This window comes from Nerophis ophidion, linkage group LG03 (assembly GCF_033978795.1).
Source record: "Nerophis ophidion isolate RoL-2023_Sa linkage group LG03, RoL_Noph_v1.0, whole genome shotgun sequence".
Classification (NCBI taxonomy): domain Eukaryota; kingdom Metazoa; phylum Chordata; class Actinopteri; order Syngnathiformes; family Syngnathidae; genus Nerophis; species Nerophis ophidion.
The window spans coordinates 34,435,480-34,458,249 of NC_084613.1; the positions used below are offsets into that span (position 1 = coordinate 34,435,480).

The 22,770-nt window shown below is 39.8% G+C and overlaps 1 protein-coding gene across 6 annotated transcripts in view; it reads right to left on the reverse strand.

Moving 5' to 3' along the window:
- The window catches only part of letm1 (leucine zipper-EF-hand containing transmembrane protein 1), a 77,074-nt gene extending 56,714 nt beyond the window's left edge, over window positions 1–20,360 (reverse strand). For 2 of the 6 annotated variants that reach the window (XM_061894984.1, XM_061894983.1), the window contains exons 1-2: window positions 20,032–20,360; window positions 18,849–18,902 (exon numbers count right to left, since the gene is read on the reverse strand). In XM_061894984.1, the coding sequence (XP_061750968.1) occupies window positions 18,849–18,902; window positions 20,032–20,116 (139 nt within the window). In that variant the 5' untranslated portion in view covers window positions 20,117–20,360. The remainder of the gene's footprint in view (window positions 1–18,848; window positions 18,903–20,031) is intronic. The other 4 variants (XM_061894986.1, XM_061894987.1, XM_061894988.1 and 1 more) reach the window with 4 other exon arrangements.
- Between the last annotated feature and the right edge of the window lie 2,410 nt (window positions 20,361–22,770).

Here is a 22,770-nt window from a genome sequence, read left to right on the forward strand (position 1 = left end):
CCTGGGTGACAAGCGGTTAGCAGCTAATTGTGTATGTTCATATACAAGTGTTGAGCCACACCCCTAAGTTAATAATAATCACCTTCCTTACAGCAAATATACATTTCTTAGTATCTAAAGGTATCCTTATCATGCATCATTATCACTGGAAGTAAACGCGAACCATGTTACACAACAAGAGAAAACTACATACACACACACATACATATATATATATATATATATATATATATATATATATATATATATATATATATATATATATACACACACATACAGGTGCTGGTCATATTATTAGAATATCATGAAAAAGTTGATTTATTTCATTAATTCCATTTAGAAAGTCAAACTTGTAGAATGTATACATTCATTCCAAACAGACTGATACATTTCAAGTGTTTTTTGCCAAAAAGGAGATGATCATAGCTGACAACCAATGAAAACCCTAAATTCAACATCTCAGAAAATTAGAATATGGTGAAAAGGTCAGATATTGAAGACACCTGGTGCCACACTCTAATTAGTTAACTAACTCAAAACACCTGGAAAAGCCTTTAAATGGTCTCTCGTTTTGATTCTGTATGACACACGATCATGGGGAAGACTGCTGACTTGACAACTGTCCAAAAGATGACCATTGATACTTTAAAAAAGGAGGGCAAGACAAAAAAGGTCATTGCCAAAGAGGTTGGATGTTCCCAGAGCTTTGTGTCCAAGCACATTAATAGAGAGGCGAAGGAAAGACAAAGATGTGGTAGAAAAAAGTGTACAAGCAAGAGGGATAACCGCGCCCTGGAGAGGATTGTCAAACAAAACCGATTCAAAAATGTGGGGGAGATCCACAAAGAGTGGACTGCAGCTGGAGTCAGTGCTTCAAGAACCACCACGCACCGACGTTTGCAAGATATGGGCTTCAGCTGTCGCATTACTTGTGTAAAGCCACTCTTGAATACGAGACAACGTCAAAAGCGTCTCGCCTGGGCTCAAGACAAAAAGGACTGGACTGCTGCTGAGTGGTCCAAAGTTATGTTTTCAGATGAAAGTAGATTTTGTATCTCCTTTGGAAATTAAGGTCCCAGAGTCTGGAGGAAGACAGGAGAGGCACAGAATCCACGTTGCCTGAAGTCCAGTGTCAAATTTCCACCATCGGTAATGGTCTGGGGTGCCATGTCATCTGCTGGTGTTGGTCCACTGTGTTTCCTGAGGTCTAGGGTCAATGCAGCAGTCTACCAGGAATTTTTAGAACACTTTATGCTGCCTGCCGCGGACCAATTTTATGGAGGTGAAAATTTCATTTTCCAACATGACTTGGCACCTGCACACAGTGCCATATCTACCAGTACCTGGTTTAAGGACCATGGTATCCCTGTTCTTGATTGGCCTGCAAACTCACCTGACCTTAACCCCATAGGAAACCTATGGGGTATTGTGAAGCGGAAGATGCGAGATGCCAGACCCAACAATGCTGAAGAGCTGAAGGCCACTATTAAAGCAACCTGGGCTCTCATAACACCTGAGGAGTACAACAGACTGGTCGACTCAATGCCACGCCGTATTGCTGCAGCAATTCAGGCAAAAGGAGCTGCAACTAAGTATTGATTGCCATACATGCTGAAACTTTCCATGTTCATACTTTTCAGTTGGCCCACATTTCTAAAAAATATTTTTTGGTACTTGTCGTAACTAATATTCAAATTTTCTGAGATACTGAATTTGGGATTTTCAGTAATTGTCAGTACTAATCATCAAAATTTAAAGAAATAAACATTTCCAAAATATCACTATGTGTGTAATGAATTGATATAATATGTAAGTTTCACAGTCTGAATATATTACTGAAATAAATCAACTTTTTCATGATATTCTAATAATATGAACATTAACTATATATAGATATATATATATATATATATAGATGATAAATGGTTTGTACATGTATAGCGCTTTTCTACCTTCAAGGTACTCAAAGCACTTTGACACTACTTCCACATTTACCCATTCACACACACATTCACACACTGACGGAGGGAGCTGCCATGCAAGGCGCTAACCAGCACACATCAGGAGCAAGGGTGAAGTGTCTTGCTCAGGACACAACAGACGTGACGAGGTTGGTACTAGATGGGGATTGAACCGGGGACCCTCGGGTTGCGCACGGACACTCTCCCACTGCGCCACGCCGTGTGTATGTATGTATGTATGTATATATATATATCTCCATCCATTTTCTACCGCTTATTCCCTTTTTGGGGTGGCGGGGGGCGCTGGCGCCTATATCAGCTACAAACGGGCAGAAGGCGGGTACACCCTGGACAAGTCGCCACTTCATTGCAGGGCCAACACAGATAGACAAAATTATCCTAGTAAATGTGTCTAAAAAGAGCTGAAACGCTCCCATTGCACTCGCCTTTTTTTTCTCTTTCTTTTTTTTAGTGCTTCATTCTAACTTTCCTCATCCACGATATATATATATATATATAATATATATATATATATATACACACACACACACACACACACACACACACACACACACACACACACACACACACACACACACACACACACACACACACACACACACACACTAGGGCTGGGCAATATATCGATATACGAGATATATTGCGGGTTTGTCTATATTGTAACATTCGAGTAGACGTTCTCACACAGTTTTCAGCCACGGGCATTACACTATAGCAGGGGTGCCCATTACGTCGATCGCGATCGACTGGTCGATCTCGGAGGGTGTGTCAGTCGATCTCAAGCCAGGCATTAAAAAATAGACATAAAAATGAGCAATCATCAATCATACCAAGACTTCACTTTCGTCAGTTGTTTGACATTCTCGGCACCCGAGGATCTTGTGAGATGACGCTGGCTGCTGCAAGCTCATATTTAAGAAAAAAATCACTAACAGGGCGGACGCAGAGAAACACATTTTATTTCTAGAGACTCCGTACCTACTGTCAAGACTCTAAAGACCGACTGCACAGTTCCTGTCTTCGCCATAAAAGACCTGTTTCATCCTGCCTGTGCTAACAAAATAAGAGTCTCAAAAAGCTAGCGTGCACAAGCTAGCAAGCTACGGAGTTTGATGCCAATGTATTTCCCCCCCGCCCTCAGCGACCGCTTTCTCACTTGCTTGCCCACCTGCACTCTCAGTGACGTCACTCACCTGCTGCCAGACATTAAAGGGCCACACACATATGCTACTCTCATAACAAAGTGTTTAAAAACGAGTATGCAAGTTGGACAAATGAGATGCCAAATCCAACCACTTTCATGTGGTATTGGACAGAAAGGAGGACTTTTTTTTCCCTCCATTTGAAAATGCGGACGTTATCAGCACCACTGTCTTATTCCAATCAATGCAAGTCATCAGAATCAAATACACCAACTTATATTCTTATATATTCGACTTGGTCAATTGAAAAGTAGCTCGCCTGCAGAAAAAGTGTGAGCGCCCCTGCACTATAGGCTCTCCTCTCTCTTTCCGGTGTCTCCTTCTTACAGACAAGCAGGCGCACATTCTTACATACGTCACATACTGTCACGTCTTACGTCACGTCACATACGTATACGCCCTCGCCCAGCAGAGAGGTAGCGTTGTGGCTAACGTTAGCTGTGATGCTAGCGCGTTGTTGCAAGAGAAAGAAGATGCATATCTCGTAACAAATAAAGGAATAATTAATTCCCAGGAAAAACAGCACAGAGTCCATCGTCTGGTGGTGGTTCGGCTTCAAGCGGGAATATGTCGAATGGACACCTTTAATTCGTCATGTGTGGGGCACAAGCGTGGCTACCAAAAGTAGCATTACTGCTAATATGTAGCATAATTTTAAAAGTCACCTGCTAATAACTTTAATGAATACAGTTTTGGTAAATTGACTTAGTTGTGATTTCCTTCTCTGCATGAAAGTTTAAAAGTAGCATATATTAGTGCAGTATGAACAAGAAAGTTTTAATGTAGACACAGAACCACCATACTGCTGTGATTATATATATCCAGTGTTCATTCAAAGCTAAGGCAAAATACCGAGAAATATATCGTATATTGCGATATGGCCTAAAAATATCGCGGTAATAAAAAAAGGCAATATCGGCCAGCACAAACACACACATATATATATATATATATATATATATATATATATATATATATATATACACACACATACATACAATGGGGCAAAAAAGTATTTAGTCAGCCACCGATTGTGCAAGTTATTCCACTTAAAATGATGACAGAGGTCCGTAATTTTCATCATAGATACACTTCAACTGTGAGCGACAGAATGTGAAAAAAAATCCAGGAATTCACATTGTAGGAATTTTAAAGAGTTTATTTGTAAATTATGATGAAAAATAAGTATTTGGTCACTTCAAACAAGGAAGATCTCTGGCTCTCACAGACCTGAAAATTCATCTTTAAGAAGCTTTTCTGTCCTTCACTCGTTACCTGTATTAATAGAACCTGTTTGAACTTGTTATCTGTATAAAAGACACCTGTCCACAGCCTCAAACAGTCAGACTCCAAACTCTACTATGGCCAAGACCAAAGAGCTGTCGAAGGACACCAGGAAAAGAATTGTAGACCTGCACCAGACTTGGAAGAGTGAATCAACAATAGGCAAGCAGCTTGGTGTGAAACAATAAACTAAGGGAGCAATTATCAGAAAATGGAAGTCATACAAGACCACTGATAATCTCCCTCAATCTGGGCTCCACGCAAGATCTCATCCCTTGGGGTCAAAATGATCATGAGAACGGTGAGCAAAAATCCCAGAACCACACGGGGGAACCTGGTGAATGACCTGCAGAGAGCTGGGACCAAAGTAACAAAGGTTACCATCAGTAACACACTACGCCGACAGGGAATCAAATCCTGCAGTGCCAGACGTGTCCCCCTGCTTAAGCCAGTGCATGTCCAGGCCCGTCTGAAGTTTGCCAGAGAGCACATTGATGATACAGCAGAGGATTGGGCGGATGTCATGTGGTCAGATGAAACCAAAATAGAAATTTTTGGTATAAACTCAACTCGTCGTATTTGGAGGAAGAAGAATACAGAGTTGCATTCCAAGAACAGCATACCTGCTGTGAAGCATAGGGGTGGAAACATCATGCTTTGGGGATGTTTTTCTGCTAAGGGGACAGGACGACTGATCCGTGTTAAGGAAAGAATGAATGGGGCCATGTATCGTGAGATTTTGAGCCAAAACCTCCTTCCATCAGTGAGAGCTTTGAAGATGAAACGTGACTGGGTCTTCCAGCATGACAATGATCCCAAACACACCGCCCAGGCAACGAAGGAGTGGCTCGGTAAGAAGCATTTGAAAGTCCTGGAGTGGCCTAACCAGTCTCCAGACCTCAACCCCATAGAAAATCTGTGGAGGGAGTTGAAAGTCTGTGTTGCTCGGCGACAGCCCCAAAACATCACTGCTCTCGAGAAGATCTGCATAGAGGAATGGGCCAAAATACCAGCTACTGTGTGTGCAAACCTGGTAAAGACCTATAGTAATCCTTTGACCTCTGTTATTGCCAACAAAGGGTATATTACAAAGTATTGAGTTAATTTTTTGTTATTTGTTATTGATTAAGAAGAAGTTACAGGTCTGTGAGAGCCAGAGATCTTCCTTGTTTGAAGTGACCAAATATTTATTTTCCACCATAATTTACAAATAAATTCTTTAAAATTTCTACAATGTGAATTCCTGGATTTTTTTTCACATTCTGTCTCTCACAGTTGAAGTGTACCTATGATGAAAATTACAGACCTCTGTCATTATTTTTAAGTGGGAGAACTTGCACAATCATTGGCTGACTAAATACTTTTTTGCCCCACTGTACCTACATACATATACATATACATACATAATAGGGCTGTGAATCTTTGGGTGTCCCACAATTCGATTGAATATCGATTTTTGGGGTCACGATTCGATAATATATCGATTTTTTCGATTCGATTCGATTTTCGATTCAAAAACAATATTTTTCCAATTCAAACGATTCTGTATTCATTCAATACATTGGATTTCAGCAGGATCTACCCCAGTCTGCTGACATGCAAGCAGAGTAGTAGATTTAAAAAAAAAAAAAATCTTTCATAATTGTAAATGACAATGTTTTATCAACTGATTGCAATAATGTAAATTTGTTTTAACTATTAAACGAACCAAAAATATGACTTATATTATCTTTGTGTAAATATTGGACACAGTGTGTTGTCAAGCTTATGAGATGCAATGCAAGTGTAAGCCACTGTGACACTATTGTTCTTTTTTTTAATTTTTATAAATGTCTAATGATAATGTCAATGAGGGATTTTTAATCACTGCTATGCTGAAATTATAACTAATGTTGATACTCTTGTTGATAATATTCATTTTTGTTTCACTACTTTTGGTTTGTTCTGTATCGTGTTTGTGTCTCCTCTCAATCGCTCTGTTTATTGCAGTTCTGAGTGTTGCTGGGTCAGGTTTGGTTTTGGAATCGGATTGCATTGTTATGGTATTGCTGTGTAGTGGTTTGTTGGATTGATTAAAAAAAGAAAAATAAATTACAAAAAAAATCGCACAACGTATTCGATTTTTACCCACACCCCTAATGCACATATGTATGTATATATATATATATGTATATATATATATATATATATACACAGTATATATATATATATATATATATATATATATATATATATATATATATATATATATATATATATATATATACGGTACACAAAAATTTTGGATAGGTACGTACCTCGGTTTAGAGGTCACGGTTCGGTTCATTTTCGGTACAGTAAGAAAACAACAAAATATAAATTTTGGGGTTATTTATTTACCAAATTTGTAAACAATGGCTTTATCCTTTTAACATTGGGAACACTATAATAATTCTACCCATGTGAATCCACATAAAACTGCCTCAAGTTGTTGCTTTGATTAAATAAAATGACAAAACCTTTCTTCTACATATAAAAAGTTCAACATTAAACAGTTTCAAGTCAACTCATCATGCTTAATTTAATACAGCATTTGGGAAGCCTGTAGTTGACTTTTATTATACACACACACATACACGCACACACACAGCAAAATGAGCTAACGTAACGCTAAAAGCTAATTAGCCTTCATCTCAACTATGAGCGAGCTGAGCTGCAGTTTAAGTTTCTAGAAGGTCATCGGGCTCATAGTGATGTTTGTAATAGTTGTGACTGGAAAGTCTTTTCTATCATTTTGGGAGTGTACGATGTCAGCTGCTCACCCGCTAAACACATATCTGCTCATCTCGACGCCAGAGCACTGCCAACATGCGCTCTGAATACGCACTGCTGATTGGCTGTTACATCGCTCTGAATACGCACTGCTGATTGGCTTTGTATGTAACCAATCAGATGGTTGAGTGGGCGGGACAATGCTGGGTGCTCACTGCTCAGAGGCAGCTGCAGAGCAGCTTGCTAAGACTTTAGTTTACAAACTCGTTCGATACACCCTCGTACCGAAACCCCTGTACCGAAACGGTTCAATACAAATACACGTACCGTTACACCCCTAATATATATATATATATATATATATATATATCGGTTGGTAGAGTGGCCGTGCCAGCAACTTGAGGGTTGCAGGTTCGATTCCCTCTTCCGCCATCCTAGTCACTGCCGTTGTGTCCTTGGGCAAGACACTTTACCCACCTGCTCCCAGTGCCACCCACACTGGTTTAAATGTAACTTAGATATTGGGTTTCACTATGTAAAACGCTTTGAGTCACTAGAGAAAAGCGCTATATAAATATAATTCACTTCACTTCACTATTAGAGGTGTAACTGTACGTGTATTTGTATTGAACCGTTTCGGTACAGGGGTTTCAGTTCGGTGCTAGCAGCGACCGGGGTAGGACAACATATAAAAGCCAGAGCTGGAAGACCCTCCTGCCTTGTTAAGATCTCCCGTTTGAGAACACTTTGGCTGCGCTATACAACAATGGAGGATGGAGGTTTGCCGAGATTGTTCAGCAGCTGCTTCTGACAACACGTCAAACATGTGTTGCATCTTTCCTGCTTCCGGCTCCCAAACCGTAGTCGAGGAGCGCAGTGGAGACACTCCTCCAGGGCTGATGTATTCACGGGGGCAACACCCTTCACTCTACCCGGCAGTGAGTCTCCACAGCTCCGAATTCCAGGATAAATGAGAGTCCAGCGATTAGTTGCAAATCGTGGCTTTCTTGAGGTTTTGCACACAGCCAATTAAACAAAATACTCGCCGGTCCCTCACCTCGCTCGCCCACACAGTCACCTCAATACTGTCACATATTAAAGGGCCACACACACATACACTACTCTCATAACACATGCTAACCCATTTGAAGCGTCACCACCGCATTCAAGAAGCCTCTCCTCGGCGAGTCAGGCAGGGCTAAAACAATAACAAATGTTTTTATAGCAGCAGATTTAAGTCCATATTGCATTAAAAACTAGGGTGGGGGTGGAGGGTGTTAATGAACGTGGACATCGACTTAAAACAAGTTGAAAAACTTTTTGGGGTGCTCGCATTCGGTGGTCAATTGTACGGAATGTGTATTGTACTGTGCAACCTACTAATGAAAGTCTCAATCAATCAATCAATCGATCAATCAAGAAAAGCACTTTATATGTAGAAAAGTTTTGTTAAGAAACGATTCTGAGCCTTATCTTATTTAGTTTTTATTTTATATATGTTCACCACATTAACCCTGGCAATGGACCCTGTGTGTATATGTATGTTATGCTATTGTTTACAAATTTGGTGAATAAATAACCAAAAAATGTCTATTTTGTTGTTTTCTTACTGTACCGAAAATGAACCGGACCGTAACCTCTATAGCGAGGTACGTACCGAACCGAAATTTATATACAAACCCCGTTTCCATATGAGTTGGGAAATTGTGTTAGATGTAAATATAAACGAAATACAATGATTTGCAAATAATTTTGAACCCATATTCAGTTGAATATGCTACAAGGACAACATATTTGATGTTAAATCTGATAAACATTTTTTTGGGACAAATAATCATTAACTTTAGAACTTGATGCCAGTAACACATGACAAAGAAGTTGGGAAAGGTGGCTATAAATACTGATAAAGTTGAGGAATACTCATCAAACACTTATTTGGAACATCCCACAGGTGTGCAGGCTAATTGGGAACCGGTGGGTGCTATGATTGGGTATAAAAACAGCTTCCCAAAAAGTGCTCAGTCTTTCACAAGAAAGGATGGGGCGAGGTACACCCCTTTGTCCACAACTGCGTGAGCAAATAGTCAAAAAGTTTAAAAACAACGCTTTTCAAAGTGCAATTGCAAGAAATTTAGGGCTTTCAACATCTACTAGGGGTGTAACGGTACACAAAAATTTCGGTTCGGTACGTATCTCGGTTCAGAGGTCACAGTTCGGTCCATTTTCGGTATAGTAAGAAAACAACAAAATATAATCTTTGTGATTATTTATTTAACAAATTTGCTAAATCTTCCACCAAAAATATTTTTCTTAGTGGAATATTTGATGTGAAGTAATCGGAAACTTGGATAGGTCAATAATTTATAATAACATTGATTTTGATTCAATATTATGTTTTGAGCAATGACAGTTTGCAGAAAAGAAGAAAAAAAAACAGCTTTGTTTTATTAGTCAACGTTGCAACTTTTTCTAAATTACATTTAGCCTTTAAGCTTTATTTTTTCACTTTTGTTTATTTTAATAGTATTTTTAGAATGTGCCGTGGGCTTTTAAAACATTGGCTGTGGGCCACAAATGGCCTCTGGGGCACACTTTTGGCACCCCTGCTATAGATAATAAAAAATAAAATCTGATAAATCTATGGGTAAAAAGCAGAGCCTGGCGACGCATGCGCGTTTATCATAACTCTCTAGCTCTCTCTGTCTCTGCCCCTCCCTTACGAATGCTGCTGCGTCCACCACTTTTTTTTGTTTTTAACCACTTCTTAACCCTGAACGTACATTGAAAATATACGCAACCTTAACTTAAAATGCCGGACATTCGAGGCATTTAAGAAACTCCGCCTGGACAGCTCCGCAAAAGAGGACATAGTATAGTAATAGTATTTTTAGAATGTGCCGTGGGCTTTTAAAACATTGGCTGTGGGCCACAAATGGCCTCTGGGGCACACTTTTGGCACCCCTGCTATAGATAATAAAAAATAAAATCTGATAAATCTATGGGTAAAAAGCAGAGCCTGGCGACGCATGCGCGTTTATCATAACTCTCTAGCTCTCTCTGTCTCTGCCCCTCCCTTACGAATGCTGCTGCGTCCACCACTTTTTTTTGTTTTTAACCACTTCTTAACCCTGAACGTACATTGAAAATATACGCAACCTTAACTTAAAATGCCGGACATTCGAGGCATTTAAGAAACTCCGCCTGGACAGCTCCGCAAAAGAGGACATATCCCGTGAAAAGAGGAGGTGTGGTCAGTCTATCATAGCCCAGTCGTTGATAGCATGCCGTGTGTTGTTGTTTTTATTGTTTGATTGAAACTTTTATTAGTAGATTGCACAGTACAGTACATATTCCAATACAATTGACCACTAAATGGTAACACCCGAATAAGTTGTTCAACTTGTTTAAGTCGGGGTCCACGTAAATCAATTCATGGTGCCTCGTTGTGCATTGTTTACGCAACGTGCGGTGCGCTACTTATTATGTCCATGTCGTTCGGTCCACCTCTGAACCTAACCGAAACCCCCGTACCAAAACGGTTCAATACAAATACACGTACCGTTACACCCCTAACATCTACGGTCCATAATATCATCAAAAGGTTCAGAGAATCTGGGGAAATCACTCCACATAAGCAGCATGGCCGGAAACCAACATTGAATGACCGTGACCTTCGATCCCTCAGGCGGCATTGTATCAAAATCCAACATCAATCTCTAAAGGATATCACCACATGGGCTCAAGAACACTTCAGAAAACCACTGGGGCGGTATAGCTCGGTTGGCAGAGCGGCCGTGCCAGCAACTTGAGGGTTGCAGGTTCGATTCCCGCTTCCGCCATCCTAGTCACTGCCGTTGTGTCCTTGGGCAAGACACTTTACCCACCTGCTCCCAGTGCCACCCACACTGGTTTAAATGTAACTTAGATATTGGGTTTCACTATGTAAAGTGCTTTGAGTCACTAGAGAAAAGCGCTATATAAATATATAATTCACTAATTCACTGTCACTAATTAAGTTTGTTGCTACATCTGTAAGTGCAAGTTAAAGCTCTACTATGCAAAGCGAAAGCCATTTATCAACAACATCCAGAAACGGCGCCGGCTGCTCCGGGCCCAAGATCATCAAAGATGGACTGATGCAAAGTGGAAAAGTGTTCTGTGGTCTGAAAAGTGCACATTTCAAATTGTTTTTGTGTTTACGCAACGTGCGGTGCGCTACTTATTATGTCCATGTCGTTCGGTACACCTCTTAACCTAACCGAAACCCCCGTACCAAAACGGTTCAATACAAATACACGTACCGTTACACCCCTAACATCTACGGTCCATAATATCATCAAAAGGTTCAGAGAATCTGGGGAAATCACTCCACATAAGCAGCATGGCCGGATACCAACATTGAATGACCGTGACCTTCGATCCCTCAGGCGGCACTGTATCAAAAACCGACATCAATCTCTAAAGGATATCACCACATGGGCTCAAGAACACTTCAGAAAACCACTGTCACTAATTAAGTTTGTTGCTACATCTGTAAGTGCAAGTTAAAGCTCTACTATGCAAAGCGAAAGCCATTTATCAACAACATCCAGAAACGCCGCCGGCTGCTCCGGGCCCAAGATCATCAAAGATGGACTGATGCAAAGTGGAAAAGTGTTCTGTGGTCTGAAAAGTGCACATTTCAAATTGTTTTTGTGTTTACGCAACGTGCGGTGCGCTACTTATTATGTCCATGTCGTTCGGTACACCTCTGAACCTAACCGAAACCCCCGTACCAAAACGGTTCAATACAAATACACGTACCGTTACACCCCTAACATCTACAGTCCATAATATCATCAAAAGGTTCAGAGAATCTGGGGAAATCACTCCACATAAGCAGCATGGCCGGAAACCAACATTGAATGACCGTGACCTTCGATCCCTCAGGCGGCACTGTATCAAAAACCGACATCAATCTCTAAAGGATATCACCACATGGGCTCAAGAACACTTCAGAAAACCACTGTCACAAATTAAGTTTGTTGCTACATCTGTAAGTGCAAGTTAAAGCTCTACTATGCAAAGCGAAAGCCATTTATCAACAACATCCAGAAACGCCGCCGGCTGCTCCGGGCCCAAGATCATCAAAGATGGACTGATGCAAAGTGGAAAAGTGTTCTGTGGTCTGAAAAGTGCACATTTCAAATTGTTTTTGTGTTTACGCAACGTGCGGTGCGCTACTTATTATGTCCATGTCGTTCGGTACACCTCTTAACCTAACCGAAACCCCCGTACCAAAACGGTTCAATACAAATACACGTACCGTTACACCCCTAACATCTACGGTCCATAATATCATCAAAAGGTTCAGAGAATCTGGGGAAATCACTCCACATAAGCAGCATGGCCGGAAACCAACATTGAATGACCGTGACCTTCGATCCCTCAGGCGGCACTGTATCAAAAACCGACATCAATCTCTAAAGGATATCACCACATGGGCTCAAGAACACTTCAGAAAACCACTGTCACTAATTAAATTTGTTGCTACATCTGTAAGTGCAAGTTAAAGCTCTACTATGCAAAGCGAAAGCCATTTATCAACAACATCCAGAAACGGCGCCGGCTGCTCCGGGCCCAAGATCATCAAAGATGGACTGATGCAAAGTGGAAAAGTGTTCTGTGGTCTGAAAAGTGCACATTTCAAATTGTTTTTGTGTTTACGCAACGTGCGGTGCGCTACTTATTATGTCCATGTCGTTCGGTACACCTCTTAACCTAACCGAAACCCCCGTACCAAAACCGTTCAATACAAATACACGTACCGTTACACCCCTAACATCTACGGTCCATAATATCATCAAAAGGTTCAGAGAATCTGGGGAAATCACTCCACATAAGCAGCATGGCCGGAAACCAACATTGAATGACCGTGACCTTCGATCCCTCAGGCGGCACTGTATCAAAAACCGACATCAATCTCTAAAGGATATCACCACATGGGCTCAAGAACACTTCAGAAAACCACTGTCACTAATTAAGTTTGTTGCTACATCTGTAAGTGCAAGTTAAAGCTCTACTATGCAAAGCAAAAGCCATTTATCAACAACATCCAGAAACGCCGCCGGCTGCTCCGGGCCCAAGATCATCAAAGATGGACTGATGCAAAGTGGAAAAGTGTTCTGTGGTCTGAAAAGTGCACATTTCAAATTGTTTTTGTGTTTACGCAACGTGCGGTGCGCTACTTATTATGTCCATGTCGTTCGGTACACCTCTGAACCTAACCGAAACCCCCGTACCAAAACGGTTCAATACAAATACACGTACCGTTACACCCCTAACATCTACGGTCCATAATATCATCAAAAGGTTCAGAGAATCTGGGGAAATCACTCCACATAAGCAGCATGGCCGGAAACCAACATTGAATGACCGTGACCTTCGATCCCTCAGGCGGCACTGTATCAAAAACCGACATCAATCTCTAAAGGATATCACCACATGGGCTCAAGAACACTTCAGAAAACCACTGTCACTAATTAAGTTTGTTGCTACATCTGTAAGTGCAAGTTAAAGCTCTACTATGCAAAGCGAAAGCCATTTATCAACAACATCCAGAAACGCCGCCGGCTGCTCCGGGCCCAAGATCATCAAAGATGGACTGATGCAAAGTGGAAAAGTGTTCTGTGGTCTGAAAAGTGCACATTTCAAATTGTTTTTGTAAATATTCGCCATCGGACCTAAGGGGAAGCGAACCATCCAGACTGTTATCGACGCAAAGTTCAAAAGCCAGCATCTGTGATGGTATGGGGGTGCATTAGTACCCAAGGCATGGGTAACTTACACATCTGTGAAGGCACCATTAATGCTGAAATGTACATACAGGTTTTGGAACAACAAATGCTGCCATCTTAGCGCTGTCTTTTTCATGGACGCCCCTGCTTATTTCAGCAAGACAATGCCAAGCCACATTCAGCACGTGTTACAACAGCGTGGCTTCATAAAAAAAAGAGTGCGGGTAATTTCCTGGCCCGCCTGCAGGCCAGACCTGTCCCCCATCGAAAATGTGTGGCGCATTGTGAAGCGTAAAATACGACAGCGCAGACACCGGACTGTTGAACGACTGAAGCTCTACATAAAACAAGAATGGGAAAGAATTCCACTTTTAAAGCTTCAACAATTAGTTTCCTCTGTTCCCAAACGTTTATTGAGAGTTGTTAAAAGAAAAGGTGATGCGACACAGTGGTGAACATGCCCTTTTCCAACTACTTTGGCACATGTTGCACCCATGAAATTCTAAGTTAATTATTATTTGCAAAAAAAAACAAAGTTTATGAATTTGAACATCAAATAACTTGTCTTTGTAGTGCATTCAATTGAATATGAGTGGAAAATGATTTGCAAATCATTGTACTCCGTTTATACTTACATGTAACACAATTTCCCAACTCATGTGGAAACGGAGTTTGTACATGTACAGACGCTTGTGGAAATTACACACAAATACCTTAAGAGAAGCAAACGTGCGATTGCAGCTATTTTGGATACAACACATCTCGGACGGCATAAGAACTTTCGAATGTCCAGGTCACCTGTGATCCTACTTACCAAAAAACTTTGTCCATTTGTTGAAGGAGAGTCAATGAAAATGCGGGCTACCGTGGACGTGATAAAAAAGGTAGCGTGTGCTTTGCATTACCTGGTCGTCGAGGGAAGACTACGGAAAACGGCGAATGCTTTTGGATTAGCAAAGCAGACTGTATCAGTTATCTCAACTCAACGTCTAGGTCCAAAGTATATAAAGTCACCAAAAAGGAATGGACAATTTAATGAAGGTGAAGGTTAAAAGATAGAGGAGTGTCCTGACCGGATATCTATATCCCTAGATTGATTGTTTTAAAATGTTCCTTATCACATTGTTTACGTGTCTAATAAAGATTTGATTCATTTATGATGGCTCAGGTGTGATTCACTACAATAGGGCCCTGCACCGCATTGTATTCCAGTTAATTGAAATACCACAACACTGGATATTGTTCAGATAAGTTACATTTAATTTATGAATTTGCACCCAAAGCAACACTGGAGGTGACTATGACGTGTGCATTTTATGTGCATGTGTATTAGGTCGCGTTGCGCCGGCTGACGGAGGGGTCGAGGGTGTGTTAAACGACCATTGTGTGTGTGTGGACAAGGATAAGGTTAGGTGGGATTTGCCCTGGATAACCTTATCCGGCTTATTTTATAACTTTATCTTTACCATGCTTCCATGGTTTGATTTCAAATTTTTTGGGACTTATGTAGATTCCAAATACACAAAAAACAGGTACCGATAGGTAGGAAAAGTTGGTTTTGCATAATAATTCCCCTTTAAATGAGTAGTAGTTTTTGCACGTATTTAGTTATTGTGTACTATTGACTTTGTTTTGCCCAAACAATTGTATGTAAATTAGAGAGAATAAGAAACTTCTGTAAATATTGTGTTGATATTGTAAACTGTCAACAGCACTCACCATAAACACATTGAACAATTTAGTTAATACATGTGATTGGTGTTGATATCAGCCAATCTCACGGATTGATGCTCATATCGGAACTGGCAGTGGAAAAACTTGATCGGAACATCCCTACTGCAAACTTCAAGAACATTAACAAACAGAATCCAGACCTGTTGTTGTTCTGGTCTGTATGACTATTTTTTTTAAAGATTTGTTTGTTTTTTTAGACACATACAACTGACAGTAATTGTCAAAAATACAGTGCCCCCATCCCTAACAAGTAACAATAAAATATAAAATAAAATAAACAAATTAAAAATGAATGTGATATGATACATTTAAATTAAATTAAACATAGACAGACATCAACATAAAACCACAGACAGCTAATATATTCCTGAATGGCCCCAGAGAGATACAACTACTAACAGGCACACAAAATATTTTTGCGAATCGGACCTGGGTATAATAAGTACGATTTATTACCTTGCATTGAATAGGATTGGGTCTGGCACAAATGGAAGACTTATGAACTTAACTTAAAAACTGTAACGTGGACCCAGACTTAAACAAGTTGAAAAACTTATTTGGGTGTTACCATTTAGTGGTCAATTGTACAGAATATGTACTTTACACTCTACTAATAAAACTCTCAATCAATCAAAACTCTGTTCAGAAGATTCATACCCAAATCCCCCTTCCAAAGTGAAATAATTTAAGTCAGACACAAAAGAAAAATTCAGTTATAGACAGAGGTGGGTAGTAACACGCTACATTTACTTTGTTACATTTACTTGAGTAACTTTTGGGATAAATTGTACTTCTAAGAGTAGTTTTAATGCAACATACTTTTACTTGAGAATATTTATAGAGACGAAATGCTACTTTTACTCCGCTCCATTTATCTACTTTCAGCTCGCTGCTCGCTACTGATTTTTTATCGATCTGTTAATGGACGCTTTGTTTTGGTTTGTCAGACAGACTTTCAAAGTAGGATCTATCACATGCCTGCGTTTCACCAATCAAACGCAGTCACTGGTGACGTTTGACTCCGTTTCACCAATCAAATGCAGTCACTGGTGACGTTTAACTCTGCTTCACCAATCAAACAGTGCCAGGCGGTCACATGATTAACTGCACACTTCTTTTTTTTTTAATAGACCTTTATTTATAAATTTCAACATTTACAAACAGTTGAAAATAATAATTAAAGTAACTACAAAAACAGAACAAAACAGTATAAAAATTGTAAAAAACGGCGCAAGGGGGTTGTAAATTCAAAGTAACTAAAATAGAATGCAGAAAATATATTTATATAAAATAAACAAAGTGCAAAGCAATAGGCTCACTCAATCTTACATTTATGAATATAAAACTTAGCCAATAGTATCATGAGCTTGCAAAGGTAAAATTAATTTTCAAATTGGTTTTCAATACAATGTAAAACCAAATACATATTATTTGATATATATTATTGTTTTAGTTGTTTAAGAGATATTCCTGGCTTTGAATTTGTTTATTGCTATTTCTATGTTTTTGTGCATTACGTGTTGCCGTCATCATTAAACGAACAGGTTACTCAGCAGTTACTCAGTACTTGTGTAGTTTTTTCACAACATACCTTTTACTTTTACTCAAGTAAATATTTGGGTGACTACTCCTTACTTTTACTTGAGTAATACATCTCTAAAGTAACAGTACTCTTACATGACTACAATTTCTGGCTACTCTACCCACCTCTGGTTATAGATATGTGTAATTGAGCCTTTTAGGGTCAGATTTGGTGTCAAAAACACATCTAAAATTGTGTCAGTCGCTAAGTCCGGGAACTTAGGGAAAGTCTTACAAACAAAACTGAAGAAAACAAAAAAAAGAAATGTTGCTTAGGGAGTAAAAATGTATTACAAAGTATCTGATGTACAAATATTTAATGTTGCTGATACCCAGACTTGAAAATGGGGGTTTGGAGGGGGGTCAAATCATTTTTATTGCATCCAATATTTAAGAATGACTCTGTGGTTTTAATGGCACTCACGTGTTTGGATGATAAACAACAACGAGTCTGAATAAACGACGGTCTTAGTTGAACAAACCGCAAGAAACCACCCAATGCTCAAAACAAACACCCGCACGACAACAAACATCCACATCAGAACATAACCAAAGAAACTTTTTGGCCCGTTGTTAGATAATGGCCTAATCTTTACTGACTGCTGACCTTTCAGTCATTTAGAATGACCAATGTCCATTCACCGCTGTCTCCAGTGTTCTTGTGCTACAGCAAAGATTTATGGTGAGCCAATTCAAGCTTTAACTGCACCCTATGGTAAATGGTCAAAGGACTGTACTTATATAGCGCTTTACTATACCTGAAACCATACACAATGCGCTTTACATTGTATGTCACATTCAACTATTTAATAATGGCGGAAGCTGCCATGAAAGGCGCTAATAACCAGGACACATCCAGAGCAAAGTGGGTGAAGTGTTTTGCTCGAGGACACAATTAATGTAATTAAAATGGCAAAAGCTGGAAAGAACCCCTGAAGTTGCTGTTGTGGTCGTTTTACCATCTGCGCCACACCGTCCCACCCTATAGCTGTGCTTAGGTAAACCTATAAAGTGAAACCGATCTAAGTATTAAAGGCCTACTTAAACCCACTACTACCCACCACGCAGTCTGATAGTTTATATATCAATGATGAAATATTAACATTGCAAAACATGCCAATGCGGCCTTTTTAGTTTACTAAATTGCAATTTTAAATTTCCCGGGAGTTTCGTCTTAAAAACGTCGTGTAATGATGACGTGTACGCAAGACATCACGGGTTTTTAGGAAATATGAGCGCTGCACACACACAAAGCTAAAAGTCGTCTGCTTTAACCGCATAATTACACAGTATTTTGGAGATCTGTGTTGCTGAATCTTTTGCAATTTGTTCAATTAATATTGGAGAAGTCACAGTAGAAAGATGGCGTTGGGAAACTTTAGCCTTTAGCCACACAAACACACGGAGATTCCATGTTTAACATTCCTGGAGGTAAAACTTTACTATGGATCAGAGCGCGGTCAAGCGAACATGAATCACGACGGAATGTCAACCAGCAGGTTCCGGTGAAAAAATTGTGGAAAAAAGTCGCTTCTTACCGGAGATCAGCTGAGCTTGTGCCGTCCATAGCTGCCGTCGATTCCCCTGAGACACTGGTGTCAAGACACCCGTGGAGACACACCTCCGACTATCAGGTACTGTTAAACTCACTAAAACACTAGCAACACAATAGAAAGATAAGGGATTTCCCAGAATTATCCTAGTAAATGTGTCTAAAAACATCTGAATCCGTACAAATGCAACCGTGTTTTTTTTACTTGATTTTTTTTTTTCTAGTCCGTCGCTATCAGTATCCTCAAACAAGAATCTTTCATCCTCGCTCAAATTATTGGGGAAATTGTCATTTTCTCGGTCCGAATAGCACTTTTTGTTGGAAGCTCCCATTAAAATCAATGTGAATATGTGAGGAGCCCCCACACTTGTGACGTCATCGTCTGCGACTTCCGGTAAAGGCAGGGCTTTTTTTGTCAGCACCAAAAGTTGCGAACTTTATCGTGGATGTTCTCTACTAAATCCTTTCAGCAAAAATATGGCAATATCGCGAAATGATCAAGTATGACACATAGAATGGACCTGCTATCCCCGTTTAAATAAGAAAATCTCATTTCAGTAGGCCTTTAAAACTGCATTTGTTTTTCTTATCAGTGATGCAAAAGAGGGGGCAACCTCGACAGGGAGTTCTAAGACCACAGTCAACTACATTGACTCCTTTATTGTCAACCAGCAGAATGGGTTTTCACTGTATACCAAAAAAGTACCCCTTTTACATTTAAACAATATTAAAACCAAACACTAAATAAACTACGGTCACCTTTAACTATACACCTCATGATTACATCATGGAAGTTCTCTCTCCAGTCTAACATTATACTTCCTATGCACATTTTCCTTTTATGCTGCCATGGCAACAAGCATCCTCACATAGGACCTGAGCTACTGTCCTCAAATGACCCTAATGTCAAATGTATTTTCTCACTCCTTTTCTTCAACCAGAACCAATATGAGAGAGTAAATCCACTCAATAGATACGTTAGATTATAAACGGCAATATATTTGTGGAGGCAGTGACTCATGTTCCCCTTCGCTGGAAAGTACAAAAGCGGAAAAGTACTAGAAACATGCTAACTTTAGCACGTTAGCTATATTCAACACTCTCCAGCACACGCACTTCAAACATGGACATATGCTTTACTCTGATATTAACAGCGAATGAGGCCTTACCTTTAGCTTTGCGTAGATCGCTGTTTAGCGATCTGGAAGTTGTCATTAAAGATGCCATGGACCTCGTAAACAAGATTAACGCCATGCGGAGGCTTTACTGTGTCTGCCGAGCTAGCTAACCTCGAACGTTGCCTTCACGTGCAAGCTAGCGAGCCGACGAGCTAGCTAGTGTGTTTGTCGGAATAAAGAGCGTTCGAGTGGACACATTAAGATAAAAAACGACGGTTAAATAACTGTACAACATCGGATGATCCAGCTCTGCGTTCATGCCCTTCCTGACAGTTCGCCGGGAAGGACTTCCAAGTTCCTCTGACGTCATTCGACCGTTAGCGTGAAGTCACCATCAGGGCGGAAGTGGACTAATCCTGTTTTACAAACTATTCGCCGTGCGTAAACACAAGCTTGTTTTCACAACCCTAATGTTTCATTTGCATTATATTTTTCTGATCTCCAGTTTACAACATAGCTTCGTGTAAAGGACAAATAATAAAGGTGGTTTTGAAAAACGAAGGTGAAAGAAGCTTCCGGTGTTTCTAAAAAAAAAAAAAAAAGCCAAGATTGTGTAAATGTTAAGGGATTGTATCCTCGTATTCAAATCAAACTTGCAACAAATTGATGATTTTCTCGTCCTGAATAGAACAATTTGGACAGAAACACGATGTTTAAATACACTACATATTTGAACATAAAATTGACGTCACTTCCTCTTGTGACTTACGGCTTCTGGTTCAGAATCAGAATCATAATATTTTTTATTGCCAGTGTTTGAGAATGGGTTCACAAACTAGGAATTTTACTTGGTGCAATTGTGCAACATAAAACACATACAACAGAGAATAGAGTAACATGAGCTGTGCTGAGCTATTAGATCGTGTTATTCATGATAACATCGCATTGACTTGGGAAATGTATGTGCCCGTTTGAGTCTTGTGTATTACAACATAAAATTATACAAAAAGTAATAAAACTATGTCCAAGACATCAGTTTGACAAAAACAATGCAAAGTGGATTGATAGTCCTAATAACAAATTATGGCGACTTGTCCAGGGTGTACCCCGCCTTCCGCCCGATTGTAGCTGAGATAGGCGCCAGCGCCCCCCGCGACCCCGAAAGGGAATAAGCGGTAGAAAATGGATGGATGGATGGATGGATGTTAGTTTTATAAATGATTAATTTTCATTTGACAGCTTTGTTTACTTCTGATAAATGCCTGGTGTGCCCCCAAAGAACTGAAACAATTATTTGCATTTGTTTATTTGTGTTTTACCTCAAGAGGTTCCCAAACATTTAGACTTGGGGGCCATATTGGGTTAAACGAATTATATATGTATACTCCAGAAACATTTTATGTAATGTGAAAAACAATAAATATAACCAAATATTTAATAAAGTCAAATAAAACTAAGGCAACAAGAGAAGTATTTCAAAAGTAAATATGTACAGCAGATATGGACATCAGTTGCCTGAACGGCTGGACAGAACAGGTTATATATATATATATATATATATATATATATATATATATATATTTTTTTTTTTTTTTTTTTTTTTTTTTACTTGGTACGTGCGGAGGCCGGATTGTGGGCGCTGGCGAGCTGGATCTGGCCCACGGGCTTTAGTTTGGGGATCCCTGCCTTAAATATTTATGCTTTTCTGTGACAATTTAAACCCCAAGGATATGACAACTCGATGAGGAAGACTTCAACCACAGTTGTACTTAAAGGGGTACTTTTTTGGTATACAGTGAAAACCCATTCTGCTGGTTGACAATAAAGGAGTCAATGTAGTTGACTGTGGTCTTAGAACTCCCTGTCGAGGTTGCCCCCTCTTTTGCATCACTGATAAGAAAAACAAATGCAGTTTTAAAGGCCTACTGAAATGAGATTTTCTTATTTAAACGGGGATAGCAGGTCCATTCTATGTGTCAAACTTGATCATTTTGTGATATTGCCATATTTTTGCTGAAAGGATTTAGTAGAGAACATCATCGATAAAGTTTGCAACTTTCGGTGCTAAGAGAAATGCCCTGCCTCTACCGGAAGTCGCAGACGATGACGTCACATGTTTGATGGCTTCTCACATATCCCACATTGTTTTTAATGGGAGCCTCCAACAAAAAGTGCTATTCGGACCGAGAAAACGACAATTTCCCCATTAATTTGAGCGAGGATGAAAGATTCGCGTTTGAGGATATTGATAGCGACGAACTAGAAAAAAACAAACAAAAAAAAAGTTAAAAAAACAAAACGTGATTGCATTGGGACGGATTCCGATGTTTTTAGGCACATTTACTTGGTTAATTCTGGGAAGTCCCTTATCTTTCTATTGTGTTGCTAGTGTTTTAGTGAGTTTAATATTACCTGATAGTCGTAAGGGTGTCTCCACAGGTGTGTTCACGCGCAGTGTCTCAGGGGAGTCGACGGCAGCTATGGACGGCACAAGCTCAGCTTTTCTCCGGTAAGAACTGACTTTTTAACCACAATTTTCTCACCGAAACCTGCTGGTTGACATGTGGTCGGGATCCATGTTCTCTTGACCGCGCTCTGATCCATAGGAAAGTTTCACCTCCAGGAATGTTAAACAAGGAATCACCGTGTGTTTGTGTGGCTAAAGGCTAAAGCTTCCCAACTCCATCTTTCTACTGTGACTTCTCCAATATTAATTGAACAAATTGCAAAAGATTCAGCAACACAGACGTCCAAAAAACTGTATAATTATGCCGTTAAAGCAGACAACAT